The sequence below is a fragment of the Dromiciops gliroides genome, chromosome 4 (genome assembly GCF_019393635.1).
Source record: "Dromiciops gliroides isolate mDroGli1 chromosome 4, mDroGli1.pri, whole genome shotgun sequence".
In the NCBI taxonomy this organism is placed as follows: Eukaryota; Metazoa; Chordata; class Mammalia; order Microbiotheria; family Microbiotheriidae; genus Dromiciops; species Dromiciops gliroides.
In genome coordinates, this window is record NC_057864.1 from 126,242,080 (window position 1) to 126,259,120 (window position 17,041).

The window sequence follows — 17,041 nt, forward strand, 5'->3', positions numbered from 1 at the left end:
GGCGCAACATTGTGCAGGGCAATAAATATAGATTGAACATTACTCCACAAGGAACAAGGAACCACTGATCATTTTTGAGGCAAAGGAATAATATGACCAGAAAGATACATAAAACCGTTTAACATCAGTATGAAGGATGGATTGGTGAGGGCAAGAGTCAAGGTAGGAAGGTCTCTAAAGAGGTTATTGAGCTAGTTCAAGCAAGTAGCAGTGAGGGTCTACACTATTGTGATGCCTATGGGAACTGAGAGGGGACAGTAATGTCATAGATGTGGGAGAGGTGGAATCTGGCCCATTTAGAGATGAGGAGCTGCTAAGCAGCACTCAACTGAAAAAACTGGAGCTTGATGTATAGGGGTGAGAAGAGTAAAATGAAGTCAAGGCTGGCCAGGTGCAGTGGAGGCAAGAGCAAGAACTCATTGAAAACCACTGCTTTATTTTGTATGCAGGTGTCTCGGGTTGTGGACACTATTGCCTTGCTGAGAAGAAAAGCCAGTAGCAAAAAAAAAAAAAAAAAAAAAAAGGTCGGGGAGAGGAGGGCAGGGAGGAGTGGAGGGAATGGAGCCAGCCTGCCCCAGGTGAGGGGGAAGAAGGGTTCCTTGCCAGCCATAATGAATGAACACCATGGTGCCAGCTCTGCCATGGGCACAGGATGTTATCAAGACATTAGCCAGGGAAGGGCCTCCTGCTGCCTGTGGACTCTGCTGTCTGTCTGATTTTCCCTGATTTTCCTAGGCCTGTGAAAAGATGCTTCTGTGATTACGCATAATTAGAATAAACCCTGATGGGGCAGGTGGATGTGAGGAGAAAGCTAATCTATGACTGTGCTCTCTGCTGGGGAAAGATAAAGGATTCTTAGAGTCCTTCACTACAGTACAGTTAAGCACAATATGAAGCACGTGTCAAACACCTCTTCACCAATGTCCCCCCAAATGCAGTCTGAGGAGCTGGGGGGACTCGTCATCCTGGCTCACCCCTTTTCTTTTCCTACACTTTTTCTCCCTTGTTTTTCCAGAGCAGAGAGCAATAAGGGTCTTGGGGCAGTGGGGAGGTAGAGATTTCTCTCTCTCTCTCCCCCTCCACCCCCAGTCCTAAGAACCAAAAATGCCAACTTGCTGGAGAAGTAAATGGCAAGCTTGGGATTAGACTGGTAGAGGATGGGTGGGGGAAGTTTCTGGACCCCCACTTCCATGCTTCCTCTCGGCCTTTTGGTTTCCTTTTCTGAGCACCAGAGACTTGTGATCCTGAGAATGAGTGTTTACACCATTGGGGGGTTACCTCATGTCTGATCCTGGGTTCAAGAGTTCCTAAATTTGAAAGCTCCCAAGTTCCAGAGCCAGGCATTGATTTGTCTCCCAAAAAGATATTTCCTCAACCAACAGTGCATTTCTTGGAGGAAATGATCCTCACCAAAAGACTGGCCAATGGATGAAGACACAGAGCGGTGTCCCAAGGGCCCAGGAGATGTAGACTGTGTCAACCTTCCAAGGTAATTGCTATAAGTTGCTCAGAAGGTGCAGGTATAAGGTAAATGGGGAGTACCTGTTGAACGGCATCCCAAAGTATTTTCTCTTTACAGGGGGAGTATAATTAACTGTCAAAGGGCTTTGTGGTTTGTAATTTGTTCATTCCTTCCTTTGGGCCTTCCATGTCACATATTTTCTGTGGTGGGTAAAATAAATAAAATCATAAAATAAAGGCTCTCCCATACCCAATACCCATAATAAAAATTAAAAATTTTAACATTTTAGGGGGCAGCTAGATGGAGCAGTGGATAGAGCACCGGCCCTGGATTCAGAAGTACCTGAGTTCAAATCCAGCCTCAGACACTTAACACTTACTAGCTGTGTGACCCTGGGCAAGTCACTTAACCCCAATTGCCCCGCAAAAAAAAAAAAAAAATTAACATTTTAAAAATGATCATAATAGATAGCATTTAGGTAGTGCTTTAGAGTTTACAAAGTGTTTTCCATATGTTATCCCATTCAACCCTACTATTATTATTCCCATGTTATGGGACCTGTGCTTTATCTACTGTGCCGCCTAGCTGCCACTTGAGGCAGGTTTGGAACTTGGCTCTATCTTTTCTCAAAATCCAGAACTCTGTCCATTGTGCTTCCCCTAATGAATAGGATGCATACTGAGTGTCTTTTCAGGGGTTAGAGACTCTGACCCATTTTTAGGCCAAAGACCTACATTCTTTGGGTTTCTTTGGGATTTTACTCAATGGTTGGGGCAATGAATTAAAGAGAAATTCGGACCTTCTTGGGGATCAGTGCCTTCCCCACCCCTGAACTGAACCTGTTCTATTCAACCTCAGCATCCTTGAAGGGTTCCTCAGCCATTCTGTACACAAGTTTTGATTTTCCTGGTTTCTCGATATGGAAACAAGCCTCGGGAAGTGAGGGAAATGTATCTCCTGCACAGGATCAGAGGATTTAAAACTTGAAAAAACTTTTTAAACCATTTCCAATCCAACCCTTCATTTCATAGATAAGGAAACTGGAGCCTCAGAGGTTAAAGGACTTCACTAAAGTCACATACGGTCAATAATCTATAGCCAATGAGCATTTATTAAGCACTCGCTATGTGCCCAGGACTATATTAAGTGCTAGGGATACAAAGAAAGGCAAAAGACAGGCCCTACCCTCAAAGAGCCCACCATCTATGGGGCAGGCAACATGAGGACAACTTTGTACAGATAGAATATAGAAAGAGAAACTGGAAATGATGACAAGAGGGAAGGCTCTTGCCTTTCCAGGGATTAAGAAAGGTTTCTTGTAGATCATGGGATTTTAGGATGTAGTCTATTCCATTAGGTTGTAAACTACTTGAGGACAAAAACTGTGTGCCTGACACATAGTAGGTGCTTCATTCATGTTTTGGGGGGGAGGAAGTATTAAGCATTTATTTTTTTTTTCAGTGAGGCAATTGGGGTTAAGTGACTTGCCCAGGGTCACACAGCTAGTAAGTGCTAAGTGTCTAAGGCCGGATTTGAACTCAGGTACTCCTGACTCCAGGGCCGGTGCTCTATCCACTGCGCCACCTAGCTGCCCCGTATTAAGCATTTATTAAAGCATATTAAATGTTAGTAAAGAGAGAGCACATGGCTCCAAAAGTTCAGGAGCCCTACATACCTAGGATAGAGATTGAGAGAGAATGGACCACGTGGTTGCCTCCTTCAACATCCCAGGCCAAGAATGTTTCATACATGTTTGCTAACTGACTAATTGGAAGCCAGGGAGGGAGTCAATAGAAAAAATGGAATTTGAACCCAGGTCTTCAGAGTCCAGATCCAGCTCTCTTTTCATTGTACTCTCCTGCCCACCACCTACCTACCCATTCTGATTTGGGAGGAAGACTAAGATGACTCTGTAGGCCCTATCTTAGACTAAACTATTTTCCTCCCAAAGCCTCAAAGCCTTTTACAGACACATAAAGCAAGACAGACATTCCACTTTAACCCATCTCCACTTTACACCCCTCCCCCCATACTCTCTGAAGACTGCCTTCTGTATTTCAGGTAGTTGTGTGTCATACTTGATAGGTTCGGGACGAATCGGTGTAAATCTATCCCCACTATTAGAGAGAGGGGAATAGCTCAAAGGGCACATATCATTGATGTGCTTTATATTTGTATATGAAATCTTCACGTGTGAAAGGCAACAGTATATTAATATTATTCCTTAAAAATCCTGGGGTAGGGGGAGTGCCTCTGGAGACCCAAGCTATTAGGCTGCAGCCGCTTGTAGGGTGGAACGTTGGAGACAGCATCTATTAGTATTACCTCATAATGGGGTGCTAAAAGATAGATCCCTTCTGGCTCTGGAATTTCATGATTCTGTCCTGGTGAGGGCGGGGTCTCAGGTAGTGATTCAGAGGGGAAGCAGCAGAAAACAAATATCTATACCTAGGAATCCAATGAAAAGCTCAAAAAGGGGAAAACTACAGCTGTGAGATCTTTGAAAATCTCAGGGTCAAAGGCTTTGGGTATATGGGAGTGGGGGGGGTTAGGTTTGGGACATTGGTGGGGGGGGCAGCTAGGTGGTGCAGTGGATAGAGCACCAGCCCTGGAGTCAGGAGTACCTGAGTTCAAATCCGGCCTCAGAAACTTGACACTTACTAGCTGTGTGACCCTGGGCAAGTCACTTAACCCCCATTGTCCCGCAAAAAAAAAAAAAGAAAGAAAGAAATAGGGGCAGCTAGGTGGTACAGTGGATAAAGCACCAGCCCTGGATTCAGGAGGACCTGAGTTCAAATCTGACCTCAGACACTTGACACTTACTAGCAGTGTGACCCTGGGCAAGTCACTTAACCCTCATTGCCCAGAAAAAAGAACAAAAACCAAACCATGAAAAAAAAAAAAAAGGTTTGGGACATTGGGAAGAACCCTATCCAGGACTTTTGTACTAATGGTGCCCCAGAAATAATTATAGGCATCATAAACTACAGAGGAAGAAAAACTAATCCTGTTTTCTACCATAGGGACTGGCTAGGTATACTGTCAACCATAATCAGGTAAACAGGTGACAAATCCAGGTGGCCGTTGTCCTCATTGGCTGGTCTGATAATGATTGATAGGTCTGTTGGCTAATGACAAGAGAGATAAGCACTTTGTCCATTGCCTCTTCTCTTTGCTGACTCAACATAAGAAATGGCTGAACAGCTTTGTTGCTTAATGTCATCCTTGATATAGTATGCAAATGGAGCTGGAAAACAGAGAGAGAAAATTCCCAGCTAGGCCCCGAGGGTCCTCAAATGGGGTGATGTTCCCCCCAACCTCCAGTCTCAAACTCCTCCATGGGCTTCTGTCCCCAGATATAGTGATCCGAGGCCACCCAGATGTTCACGTTCAGAACTTGCAGACAAGAGGGTGAACTGACCTCCACCTCCAGTTTAGAAACGTGGCTTCCCTGTACTCATTACCACAACAAAAAGGCCCAGCATTCAGGCATTAGCTGAAATAACAAATTACCTGAGTTGGTTTCCCTCCTAGCTATTTATAGGGTAAGAATTCCCTTCAGTGAGAATTTACCTTCAGACCTGGCAAGTGCTGATACACTCACTATTTCAACTTTCCTGGCACAAAGTCAGAAGGATAAAGCGGGGGGAAAAGTCCCTAATTGCCCACTGCTCTCTTCTAAGGCATCAAAACATTGACTCCTTTCTCTTAAAGCAAGGAAGCCATATTTGATTACTGTTAATAGCACTAGGGCAGGCCCCAGTATCTCTGACCAATACTAGAGGCTTTAATTTCCTTGACACACCCCACCTTTTCTAAGAAACTAACTATATTGTCAATCTTTCAGCAGCACTGAAATCTCTCGTTTCCCAAACACATCTTCTCTTTCTGCAAAACAGAAAGACTGAAGAGCTTCTCAGGATGCCCATTATTAGAGGGGGGGATAAAGCAGGAACCATTTTTGTGTATTTTGCTTTATTTCTCTTTTCATTGGTCCATTCATTGATCTAGGTTTCAGTTAGCTTGGGTTTTTTTTGGGGGGGGGTGGAGGGGAGAAGAAAGAGAAAGGAGGGGGAGGGAGGAGAGAGAGAGAGAGAGAGAGAGAGAGAGAGAGAGAGAATGAATGGTTCCTAAACCACTTTCATAAAAACAATTTGAGATCACAGAATTTCAAACACAATTTTTTAAAAAGGTTATATATTATACAATTTGAGATCACAGAATTTCAAACACAATTTTTTAAAAGGTTATGTATTATAAGAGGGACTAACATATAAGCAGTGGGATCTATGTTATATAGAAAATTCTATTTAGTTTGAGCCCACTTTCCCCAGGGACTGAGGTGAGAAAAAGGAATCAATATGCCCCAAGGTGTTGAGGGTAAATGTTCTATTCTTGCTATATCTTCAAAAGCTAATTGTTGTGAAATGGTTAAATGGGCCCTGGGCCTTATTGGTGGGGGGGAAGGAGAATACAACCAGTGGGGACTGAAGCCAATGGCTATAGAGAAAAGACCATCCAAAGTCCTCCAACCCTTAGAATCCTGGAGAGGGGTGGGGCAAGGGGAAGGTATAGCAGCCTGGCTCTGGGATAGTGGGTCAGAGCATACTTGCTACAATAAAAAGAGATTAATTTTGATGATTTGAATCTGAAATCTGAGTGAAGGGAAATAAAAGAAGAGTGGAAGGGTCATCCAGAACAAGAGTTTTAGAGGTATCCATGATGTTGGCTCAGACTAGCACACAACACAGCCACTGTGAAAGGAAAAGAACAAGGGTTAGGCCATTACTCTTTATACCAGAGTATTCACAGCAACACTTTTGTGGTAGCAACAACAACAACAAAGGCTATAAAATTGGTACCCATCAGTCGAAGAATGGCTTAGCTATGGTATGTGAATGACATGGAACAAAGTTGTGCAGTAAGAAATGACAACTCTGAGGGATTAGAAGAAACAGTGGAGGTTGGTATAAACAGATACAGATTGAAGTAAGCAGAACCAGGAGGAAAATGTACACAATCCCCAAAAGCACCACCAGGAAAAACTCTCATTGACAACTGAAGTCTAATTGGAATGACAATCTTCATTCCAGAGAACAGCCGATAAAACATGTCTGTTTCTTCACAGGACAGAAATGGGGATGTATGGGAGCAGAAGGCTGCATACATGGTCTCCCTGACCACTGATTTTGCTTAACCTTTTTCCTTTTGTTACACAGATGGGTGTCTCAGACAGTGACTGCAGTATAAAAGTAAAAGATATCAATGAATGATGTTTTTGGTTTTTTGTTTTATTTTGTTTTGTTTTGTTTTTTACTGAGGCAATTGGGGTTAAGTGACTTGCCCAGGGTCACACAGCTAGTAAGTGTTAAGTGTCTGAGGTCGGATTTGAACTCAGGTACTCCTGACTCCAGGGCCGGTGCTCTATCTACTGTGCCACCTAGCTGCCCCATGTTTTTGTTTTTTAAAGAATGAAGCTACTGTTTCCAAAGGCAGCCAGTGTGATTTTTTTTTTTTTGGAATGAGATGCTTTCTTACAACAAATGACCATGAGTATATACATCCTCTACCTGTGTAGTTTATTGCTCAGCGAATGATAAGAAACTAACTTTAATGGAGTATGGCTAAAACCAAAGACCCACAAAAAATGAGACTTAGACATACTGTGGCTCTGTACCCAATCAGGATATTCTAAACTATCTTTTAAGTTGTGACATAGAATGTCTATAAAATACCAAAGCTATCTGTCCATCAGTTTTCTTGACATTATCAAAAAGGAAGTCTTCAGGACACAGATCAATAAGTGGAGAGTATTATTCCTATTACTGAAGTATAGAATTTGAGGCGAATGGAGGTGATGTAATTTATCCTAGCTTCTTTGACACGATTACCAGTAAAAACCAGTTGTCTGACCCGCTGCCTCTACATTAACTGCTCATTGCAATTGGAAGCCTCAATAAAGAAAGATCAATGTTTTCTTCTGTAGGGACCAAATAATCAATACATTTCAATGACTCCTATGATAGGATAACTTCACACTGAGAAAATGTATAAGAGCTCCCCATATTGTCATTTTAAGATTCTTTTCCCATGCAGAACATTGCACTCATTATAGTCTGTATGGTTTATTTAGCATCTTTAGGGAACTGTATCCATAGACAAGAAACCTGGGTTCAGGTCCTTGTTCCACCCCTTACTTATAAGCAACATGACTAGACAGATCACTTCAACTTTCTGAGTCTCTGTTTCCTCATCTGTGAAATGGGGACAACATTTGCATTAACTACTAGACATAGATATGGTGATAAAAGGATTTAGTAAATCATCAAGTGCTATATAAATGCGACCTATTAGTATTATTGATTATCTTATTGATATGTTTAAATATCTTTTACATATCCCCTACCTGCCACCCAAAGTATTTATTTTAAATGGAAAGCACCTAAAAGTCAGGAGCTGTGTCTGTTTCATTTGCTTTACACTGTGTCCATCCCATCAGAAGTTGTTGCCAATGCTGTGCAACAACAATGATGCATGCCCTATAAATGGCTTTGTTGTTGTTTTGGTTGTTTCAGTCATGTCTGACTCTTTGTGATCCCATTTGGGGTTTTCTTGGCAAAGATACTGGAGTGGTTTGCCATTTCCTTCTCCAGTTCATTTTACAATTGAGGAAACTGAGGGAAACAGAATGAAGTGACTTGCCTAGGGTTACACAGCTAGTAAGTGTCTCAGACCAGATTTGAACTCAGGGAAATTAGTCCTCCTGACTCCAGATCTGGCACTCTAGCCACTAAGCCACCTACCTGTCCATAAATGGCTTAGAATTTGGCTTATAGCCTTTGCTTAAAATGCATGCAATTTAAAGAACTATGCTGAAGAGGAGAGCCCTAGCCCTAGCCCTCTCCATCACACCGTCACCAAAATATGCATGTTTCACTTCTGGAATTGAGATAAGGATGAAGTAGAAACAGAATGCTGGATTTATACAGTCTCTTTTCATCCAGACATCTCAAAGTACTGTTGGCAAGCAGTGTACCACAAACCCAATCCCATTTACCTCTGCCAGAGAGAGCTGGACAATGCCACTGTGGTCCTTGTCCAAGAGATTGAATATTTCTAGAGTCAAAGAAAGACTGGGATTAGACAGTGATAGGCCACCAGGCCACCCACACCTCTGCTATCATGCCAGGTCGATCCAGGGGCAGAGCTAGCCTTCTACTTTGTCAATAGGTCTTCTGCCCGTGCACAAGGTTCTCCTGCATCTTCCTCTGGTCAATCCTAATGTCAAAGCCAATGATCTTGCATATGGATTATCTGTCCCTATGCATCTCTCTTTCTGATTGCCTGACTTTTAGCCTGATTTCCATCCCACCTTCAGAAATAGCCAGTGCAAGGAAGCAAAGACCCACATGCGATCTAGGTTAGATTAGATGCCCTGTCCTGTGAAATCTACACTCACCTTTGTGATCTGCTACCTATCTAAAGTGGGCCAAGTCATCTGGGCTCTCTAGGCCTCAGATGTCCATCTGTACAATTAAAACACGTGACCACATAATCTCTAAGGCTCCTGCCAGCTCCATATCCTATGAAAAACCTGGGTGATCAGGAAGTCAAGGATGTGTCTGAGATACCTGTAAGCTCCAAGAGAAGAGAGATCTTAGAAGCTAGAGCCAGGAGGTGACCTTAATAGCCATCTGGCCCAAACCTCTCATTTTACAGGTGAAATAATATTTTTAAAAAGCACTTAGCACAGTACTGGCACATGGTAGGCGCTATATTAATGCTTTTTTTTAAAGTGAGGCAATGAGGGTTAAGTGACTTGCCCAGGGTCACACAGCTAGTAAGTGTCAAGTGTCTGAGGCCAGATTTAAACTCAGGTCCTCCTGAATCCAGGGCCAGTGCCTTATCCACTGTGCCACCTAGCTGCCCTCACTGTGTCTTTATCTCTGTATCTATCACCCATAATACCTAATTTAGAGTGGTAGATAGATTCATGTATGTATTGTATATGTATGTGTACACTCATATATGTATATACACACATGTATATGTATATACACATACATCCATGCACATATGCATATATATGGCCTCAGTAAATGTTTGTTGAATATATGATAACTCCAACTCTTCTTTGGAAGGAGAAGGCAGTCACAGTGACCTCAGTCCATATACAGTATCTGTCCAACTTGTTCTATACTTAACCCTTTCTGCCTGTGGTCTCTCCCCAACTGGTGAAAAAATTTCCTGGTTGGATTTAAGTCTGACAAATGCAGTGTCAGGTACTGCCTCAAGACATCATCACCCCTCCCTACCCCCAGTTTGGAAATAAACAGAATGTGGGACAAGCAAAGGGGGTGACTCACTGAAGAGGCTCTCCAGACGTATCATGCAGGCAATGAAGCTGTCAAAATGAATGCTGAGAGTGTCACCCCCATAGCGCATAGCAACTGCCTGCTGTACCTGGTTGTTGAGGGTGAAACCTGGAGGGACAGAATGGAGAAGGTTTGGGGAGAATGAGTGCATTCTTTCTTTGCCCAGCAGGGGACAAGAAGATGAGGAAGGAGGACCACAAAGAAGCCTTCCTATGGTTTTGCATTTATTTGTAAACCAGGTCCCTCATTGGTCCCCCTCTGGTTGATTCTATATGTGTCTAATTTCTTTTTAGTGATTCTAGACAGGGCCCACTTGTCTAACATGGGAGCCAAGGGTACCTTTCATGTCAGTTGTGGTGTAGCTCAGATCAGACATCGTGGTGATACAGATACCCCAGAAGGTAAAGAAAAGATGGATTTATTGAGAGCCTTCTATGTTCTGGAAACTATGCTAGGCTCCAGGGATTCAAGGACAGTCCCTGTCCTCAAGGAGTTAACAGTCTAGATGGGTTGAAAAAACATGTACATATTTTTGTTGTTGTTGTTGAGTCATTTTAGTCATGTCTGACTCTTTGTGACCCCCATTTGGCAAAGATATCAGAATGGTTTGCCATTTCCTTCTCTAGCTCATTTTACAAATTAGGAAACTGAGACCAGCAGAGTTAAGTGACTTGCTCAGGGTCACACAGCTAGAAAATGTCTGAAGCCAAATTAGAACTTAGAAAGATGAGTCTTCCTGACTCCAGGCCCTGCACTCTATCCACTGAACCACCTAGCTGCCCCATGTACATATTTAGGCATATATAAAATAGATATGTGATTAGGGAAGAAAAGGCTGGCACTAGCATCTGGGGAGATCAGGAAAGGCTCTAAGGATGAGGATTCAGAAGAAACCTCTAGATGGAAGTCCAGAAAATATTAAGTTCAAACTTATTAATAAGCACAACTTCCAAGAAAACATCTTGATTCGCCAGGAAGTACCCTCTCATTTTTCATCTGAGTAATTTTTATATACACATAATAAAAGAAAAGGTGAGGAGAGATGAGAAGACAACTGCCAGGCATCCTTCCCAGGTTCCTTGCAGAACAGAACCCTAGGGAATGTGGAGAAAGTTCTAAAAGTCACCTCTCCCCCGACAAAAGTCAAAGTTCTTAGGAAAATGTAAAGTGAAACACGGTATGACAATTAGTAGCATGTTTTGCATACAGTAAGTGCTCAATAAATACACACTGATTTTTTTTTTCGCCCAGACACATGATTTCATTGGTATAAGGCACTCTCCCTCTACCAAAAAGATCAGCATTTGTTCTATAGCAAGTGTTCAAAAGTCACCTGTTTTATTATGAAACTATCAACAATCATAATGACATTACGTTTGTATCTCAATTTTAAACTTGAAAATTTGGGTCTCAAGGCCCTATCCAGAGGTTGTGTCCCCACCTGCTTTCTTGAAAGCTGTCCTCATTTCATGGGTATTGATGGTCCCTGACTGGTTAGCATCCACTTCCTGGTAGATCTCCTGAAACAGAAAAGAGATGCCAAGCAGAAAATCATCCTTCATCAACCTTTCAGGAGCTCATGCTACCCCTAGTGATTCACCTCTAGAGTGAAGCTCTGCCCTCTCTTCCCAGAAGGGGTAAGAACAGAAGCAAACTTTTTCCTGAATACCAGAGTAAGACAGTCACTACTTCTCTAATATGGTGGGGGCTTTGGTTTGAGGAGTTGGTATTTTGGTCTTTAATTTTTCATCTCCTCCTTATCCTGTCTTGAGCAGTAACAGATACAAGTGCTGTGGTGATTAGAACTAGAGGATTGAGTAGCTAGACAAACCTAGAACAGGGATGAGTTTTCAGGATGAGGAAGTAGGACCAAGGAGGTAGAAAGAATTAAATGAATAGTTACCAAATACTTCTGAATCTTCAGCCATAATATCTTGAATTCTGCAAGTCCCAAAGTGCCTGTCCCATTATTCTGGACACGTTAAAGACATAGTCTAGACAACAACAGTTTAGACCAAAGTCTATGCACCCTGCAAATTTTCTTTTTCTCCTGGAGGGAATCCTATCAGGTGTCAGCTTTAGATCAATTTCTTGTTATGTTTTTCAAATTTGCCTCGAGAAATATAGTTCTATTTTAGCACTGCCAAAGAGGTCAGGATATCGAAGATGAATACCTACTATTTGGGCAGACATTCCCCAGCATGTCTTTCCTTGAACCCCCAAGAAATTTTCCCTGACCCTGTGACTGATGGGGTCTAAGTGACTGACAAGCTAGCCTCTCCTATCCTGTGGCATTGTGGAGAGAGAAAGCTGACCAGTGAAACTAGAAGAGGGAAAGCTGTGAGTAGCCCTGAAAAGCTGGAGAATAGTCTTGGGAGCCAGTGAAGGAAGTAGTACCATGAGATTATCATCTCAAGACTCCGTGATTGGAGCTATGTGGGCAGATCATTCATTAGACATGTCAAGATGGATGCTGTGTCTGAGTTATACTCTCTACACACACACACACACACACACACACACACACACTTTTCCCTTTCTCCAACTAGGCTCTCTTGCTCCCCTCTCTGGAGAGAGTGGAAACTCGAAGTTTTCCCCCTGGAATCAGGAAAATCTGTTTCTTAACAAGTTTGTTACTTTTCTTTGTTTAAATGTTTACTTTGCCTCTTAAGCAGGCAATTGAGATAAATACTTAACCATAAGCATTGCTAATGTGGTTGTACTTATAGTGAATGCACCAGATTTGGGGGGGGGGGCTGCATCCTAGGGGAGAAGGAGGGAAAGGGATAGAGATTTTGAAACAGCAGTGATTTTTGCTAAAAATGCACTGGCTAGGAGCTCAGAGCTGAAAAAAGAGAATTATTGATTCATTTTTACAACTTCAAGGGCAGAGCGAGAATACTTATACCAGAATTCCTTTAGGCAATGAATGAGTCAGCAATCTCTGGGGATCCTTGACTAGCTGGGCTAGAACTGAGATGGGGTTTCTGCCACTGTTTTCCCCAGGCTTAGTTCAAGAGGAAAATCCCTTCCAGACAGGAAGAGCCCAGGGATGACTTAGAGATGAGTCTGGCCAAAAAAAGTATGTGGGGGAGGTGGGAATAAGAGTGAATGACAGCTATGCTTACCACACAACACCACTTATCAGCACCACACCACTGCTAGACATCTATCTGATGTTATTATACCTAGGCCTAGAACTGGAAGTACTTTTTCTATTTTTTTAAATAATAAATATCTTGGGCAGCTAGGTGGCACAGTGGATAGCGCACCAGCCCTGGAGTCAGGAGGACCTGAGTTCAAATCGAGCCTCAGACACTTGACACTTACTAGCTGTGTGACCCTGGGCAAGTCACTTAACCCTCATTGCCCTGCAAAAAAAATTTTTATATATATATATATATATATATATATATATATACATATATATATACATATATATATATATATATATATAATAAAAAATATCTTTCTTTAAAGTTTTGAGTTCCAAATGGTGTCCTTTATCCCCTCCCTTCCCTTCCCCCTCCCTGAGAGAGCAAGTAATCATATACAGGTTATAAATGTGCAATTATGTAAAACATTACCATATTTGCTATTTTGTATAAGAAAACTCGAGTAAAAGAAAAAAATGAAAGCAAGTGAAAAATAGCATTCTTCAGTCTGTGTGCAATCAAAATCATTTCTTTCTTTTGAGATTGATAGTATGCTTCATCATTAGACCTATGGGATTGTCTTGGATCATTATATTGCTGAGAATAGTTAAGTCATTTATAGCTCTTCATTAAAACAATACTGTTGTCACTGTGCACAACGTTATCCTGGTTCTGCTCACTTCAATATACATCAGTTCATACAAGTCTTTCCAGGCCTTTCTGAAATCATCCTGTTGGTCATTTCTCATAGCACAATAATATTCCATCACCATCATATACCACAGCTTGTTTAGCCATTCCCCAATTGATGGGCATTCCTGTGATTTCCAATTCTTAGCCACCACAAAAAGAGCTGCTATAAATATTTTTGAAATGTTTTTCAGTATGTATATATATCTATATAGATATAGATATATCTATATATATCTATATATCTTCATAGAGGTGACAGGAGCAAGAACTAAGGGAGAACAAATTCTGATGAAGAGTAAGAAAGTACGATCTAGAGTTTGAAGAAACCCTAAGGTTGGCTAGTCCAGCCCCCTCTGAAGCCTAAAGAGAAAGAGTGACTTGCCCTCAGTCACACAGGTAGTAACCAGCAGAACTAGGAATTGAACTTAAGTTCTTTTTGTCACTCTAGCCTTTCTCCCAAATCTGAGAAGACACAGCAATATCTAAAAATTTAACTGTTGGGGCAGCTAGGTGGCGCAGTGGATAAAGCACTGGCCCTGGATTCAGGAGGACCTGAGTTCAAATCCAACCTCTGACACTTGACACTTGCTAGCTGTGTGACCTTGGGCAAGTCACTTAACCCTCATTGCCCTGCCTTAAAAAAATTTTTTTTGATTAAAATTTAATTGTCCTAGGGCACTGAGGGAACCTAAAAGATCTCTACAATAAGGTCTAAATTTGTTGTTCTTCAGTTGTGTCCAACTATTCATGACTCCATTTAGGGTTTCCTTAGCAAAGATACTGGAGTGGTTTGCCATTTCCTTCTCCAGCTCATTTTATGAAAAACTAAGGCAAACGTGGTTAAGTGACTTGGCCAGGGTCCGACAGTTAGTAAGTGTCTGAGTCTGGATTTTAACTCAGAAAGATGAATCTTCCTGACTCCAAGGCCCAGGGCTCTATCCACTTCACCACCTAGCCCACCTTGGTCTAAAATTACACAACTCCAGTTGATCTGTTGATATCAGTGCTAAAATGTAAAGGGAGGTCATCAGCTTTCTTGAGATTCAGGAGCAGTGGTCTACCTATGTTCCGTAAATGTATGAAGCTGCTAATTCCCAACAACATGAGTATCTGCCTGAAAGTTATGAAAGATACCAATGAAGCCACTCCCCCCCCAAGGACAGGGCCTGAAGAATGTTTGTGTTCTCTGCTACTGAGGAGGCTGTTGGTGGATCTCTGGAGCTCATGAGTCCTTAGCTGCAGTATGCAAGGCGTCCATGCTAAATTTGGCACCAATATAGTGGCCCCTGAGATTTGGGGGGGGGGGTGGCTACCAGGCTGCCCAAAGAAGGGTGAACCAGCCCAGATTGGAAACAAAGCAGGTCAAAATCCCTGTGTTAATCAGCAGTAGGATAGGGCCCATGAGTGGCCACTGCACTTGGTCCAGCTTGGAAAAGACAGAGAGACCCAGTCTCTGGGAAAAAATAGTTTGTGTTTTTACAACTACTCATGGTGATAGGTGCTGAGCCAATACTTGATATACTGCAAACTCCCTAAACAGCTTAATGGGGAACGCTTAAAGAATGAGAACACCTGTAAGATAGGGGATGACAACATCACAGGAGCTCTTGTGGAGCAAGGAAACAGATGCAAACGCCAATGTGAAGAGCAAGTAGTTACTGCTTAATGCTTGTCTACCAGACAGCCCTTAAAAGGAAGCTACACCAGCAGGCCTGACTTGATGGGAATGACTCAGAGATCAAGGAGCTATTTGTAGCAAAGCAAGGAATATACTGTCAACACCCTGTAGATGTTCATGATGCAAAAATTAAGCTAAGAAGCATAAGGGCCCATGGAAGGATAGGTACAGAGGCTGAAGACATCTTCAGCCATGTCAGTGACCACCATGATAAGCTCCAGGAAGAGGACATTCATGCCTCTCATTATTCTAAAACCAGGACAATGCCTTTCATTTATGTGCATGTTCAAGCACACGTACATGTGCGTGCACACACACACACACACACACACCCCAAAGGGCAGTGTTCCTGGTCTTATTTTCTAATAACACCTAGTAACACCTAGTAGAGTTCTCTAATAACACACAGTAAATTATTCAATTAACAAGCATTTATCATTAAATCACAACTACAATTCCTCCTTTTAGAGAAAGCCTTCCCCAACCTCTTTTAATTCCAGTGCTGTCCCGTATATATCTTGCTTTGTATATATTTGTTTGCATATTGTCTCCTCCATTAGACTGTAAGCTCCTTGAGAGCAGGGACTGGTTTTTTGTCTCTTTTTGTATCAACAATGTTTAGCTCAGTGACTGGCACAAAGTGGGTGCTTAATAAATGTTGATTGATTGAATATGAATACCTACCTTGTTATAAGCACTATCTTCGGTGCTAAAGATATTTTTAAGGCACTTGTATTTTCATACAAAAGATCTGTATCCAATTATGTGAAACCATCAAAAAGGGAACGTCATGGTATAGAGGAGAGCACACTGGATTTGGATTGAAGAAGCCAAGGTTCAAATACTAACTCCTCTACTTACTACCTGTGTGACTTTAGGAAAAAAATCTCAACTCTCTGAGCAATTAATTATATGTCAAGCCTTGGGGATACAAATATAAGAGCAGACAGATCCTGCCTTCAAGGAGTTTACTGTCTAACGGAAGAGTTGTTGTATTTGTTGTATACAAGGAAAGCAATATCTGGAATGTTTTGGTTCGGAAAGACAGAGGAATGGTGAGTAGAGCTTTACAGAGCAAAGCTACAGGGGAGCAGATTAATGTGCCTTTCTTGTAGTAATGGCTATATTGATTTGATTTTGGCTCTAAGGATATTGGTACAGTGGAAATCACTTGGAGTCAGGAAGACTGGGTTTAAATACAGATTTAGAGATTTACTAACTGTGTGACCCTGAGCAAGTCACTTTCTTTACCTCTGTCTGTCTCAGTTTCCTCATCTGTAAAGTTAAATAATAAAAGCACCTAGTGCCTATAGGTGCTACACTAAGCAGGCTTGGCTACACAGAAGGGCACCAAACTCCTGGGGTCTGTCATACATGATCCTTTAGTAACAACAGTATTGCAAATTTCCATTTGTACTTAGAACTTCTAACATTAGCCACAACCTACATCAAGCTGTAGCTATGAATTAAAAAGGGGTGGCCACAATATAGTATGGTGGGATGAGTTTTGCCACTCACTGGTTCTGTGACCTTGGGCGGATTACTTTCACTACTCCAAATCTCCCTTTTCCTAGTTGCAAAATTAAGAGGCTGAATTCAATGATCTCAAAGGTCCCTTCCTGTTCTCAAATTCTCTAATGCTCAAGCTGCCCCAATCCAGGGACTGTTCTTAGAATTT

General features: G+C 42.0%; 1 protein-coding gene across 1 annotated transcript in view; it reads right to left on the bottom strand.

The window, feature by feature from the left end:
* Window positions 1-5,724: 5,724 nt before the first annotated feature.
* CAPN8 (calpain 8) overlaps window positions 5,725-17,041 on the bottom strand; it is a 114,543-nt gene continuing 103,226 nt past the window's right edge. The window contains exons 17-21 of the mRNA XM_044005092.1: window positions 11,741-11,809; window positions 11,279-11,357; window positions 9,829-9,945; window positions 8,520-8,578; window positions 5,725-6,216 (exon numbers count right to left, since the gene is read on the bottom strand). Of these exons, the coding sequence (XP_043861027.1) occupies window positions 6,193-6,216; window positions 8,520-8,578; window positions 9,829-9,945; window positions 11,279-11,357; window positions 11,741-11,809 (348 nt within the window). The 3' untranslated portion in view covers window positions 5,725-6,192. The remainder of the gene's footprint in view (window positions 6,217-8,519; window positions 8,579-9,828; window positions 9,946-11,278; window positions 11,358-11,740; window positions 11,810-17,041) is intronic.